The 1,769-nt window shown below is 41.2% G+C and overlaps 1 protein-coding gene across 2 annotated transcripts in view; it reads left to right on the forward strand.

Annotated features, from left to right (window-relative positions):
- Positions 1-1,769, forward strand: part of tbl1xr1a (TBL1X/Y related 1a) — a 61,091-nt gene that overhangs the window by 55,137 nt on the left and 4,185 nt on the right. For both annotated transcript variants that reach the window (XM_083647602.1, XM_083647601.1), the window contains exon 13: positions 1,135-1,262. In XM_083647602.1, coding sequence (XP_083503728.1) covers positions 1,135-1,262 — 128 coding nt within the window. The remainder of the gene's footprint in view (positions 1-1,134; positions 1,263-1,769) is intronic.

Genomic DNA, 1,769 nt, shown 5'->3' on the forward strand with positions numbered 1-1,769 from the left:
CACCGAACGTGTACAACCCATTCCACCGACCCACTAAGTGGCGACAGTGCTCTCCAGACTAGAAAAAGCAGAGCCAAAACTGCAGGGGAACGCGCGAGGAAACCATTCTCATACTGTAAAATGGATTGGCGAAAACGCTTTCGCTTTCGCGTTGGGAGCTGGCGGTGGGGGATTGCAAATTTGCATAATAGATTATGGGTGCAACACACTTTGAAACACCGGCAGAAAGCCCACAATCGCACGCAGCTTCATTCCAGCTGAGCTCACAACCGAAACGAACGAGCCCCATGCAGACTCGCCCAAAGAGCGGCCGCCAGCAGCCAGGCAGCACAGACAGGCAGAGCCTCGCTTGTACCGCTGCAGCCACGGAGGGAGGAGAACACACACGGAGGGAGGAGTTTGAAGGAGAGGGGGGTTTCCTGCTGCTATGGAGGAAATTACTGTTCAAAACTATTGTTTAGATGTCTGACGTCTTACGCCAAAAATAAATGGTTAAAGTGACTGTTCTATCGAATTTCACAAAAAGCCATTTATCTCAGCTTAAATTTTCAGACGCTGAAACCATGCTGTATTCAACTGCTAATGCATACATAACTACTAACTCTACAAACTAACTCTTTTAGACAGAGAAAGCACACATTCTATTACGGTAGTTCTTTTGAGATATTTTGTGTTCACAAAATCTTAGCAGAAAATAATCCTCGGCTCTTGAAAGATGAGCCAGAATCCTCAAAAAAAAACCTTGGCAGAAGCTACCTACAGTAAAAAAAAAACTGCTGGCAGTGAATGTGTTAATACTTCAAAGTCCAAGTGTTGTAATTGTCTTTTGTGTTGTGTTTAATACCCCTCATTTGCCCTATCCTTATTTATATTCTATTTGTTTTCACCTTATCCATTATTTCCTGCTGCACCTTATCTATGATATGGGTTTTCTGCTGCTGCCATCCACTTCCCCACAGTGATCATTGAAGTTTCATTGATCCCTTCAAAAGCTCCTTTAGAGTGTTGTTAACTTTCTAGAAATGATTTTCAGACCCATTTCTACACTGGAAATAAATCTCAATCATATATGATACATATCATGATACAATAGAATGCTGTTTATTTCTGCGTTGGTGTGCTGTGTGTTTTCAGATCTGGAGTATGAAGCAGGACTCGTGTGTCCATGACCTGCAGGCCCATAGTAAAGAGATCTACACCATCAAATGGAGCCCCACTGGTCCTGGAACCAACAACCCCAGCGCTAACCTCATGCTAGCCAGGTAGGTGTGTGTGTGTGTGTGTGTGTGCGCGTGTTCCTCGAACAAACTACATCACAACATACTCCTACTACTAAATGTATGGTCTACTGTTGAATGGAACTGGCACAAAGACAAGGCAGCTTACATTGTCAAATTTGGAAACATATCTTTTATATATATATATATGTGTATATATATATATATATATATATATCTGTCCTAAATCTACCTTAAACTGATATTTTTCAAGTTTTTAATACTCTTATCAACATGGGAGTAGACGAATATGCTTGCTTTATGCGGATATGTTTATTATTATTGGAACAATGACAAATACTGTCCAGAATATTCTTCCGAATAACTTCAAGGGTGTGCATGCTGAACTGTATAGTGAAGTAGAAGCTTAGCCTACTGGTTCATCTGAACAAAACAAACTAAGAGCACAGCTTAGAATTGCATTTATAAATGTCTTTTGTTAGGGTTAGGGTAGCAGTGTAGTAGGCTAGTGAAGACTACAGTAAATATCGG

Source organism: Poromitra crassiceps, assembly GCF_964638095.1.
Source record: "Poromitra crassiceps genome assembly, chromosome: 12".
In the NCBI taxonomy this organism is placed as follows: Eukaryota; Metazoa; Chordata; class Actinopteri; order Beryciformes; family Melamphaidae; genus Poromitra; species Poromitra crassiceps.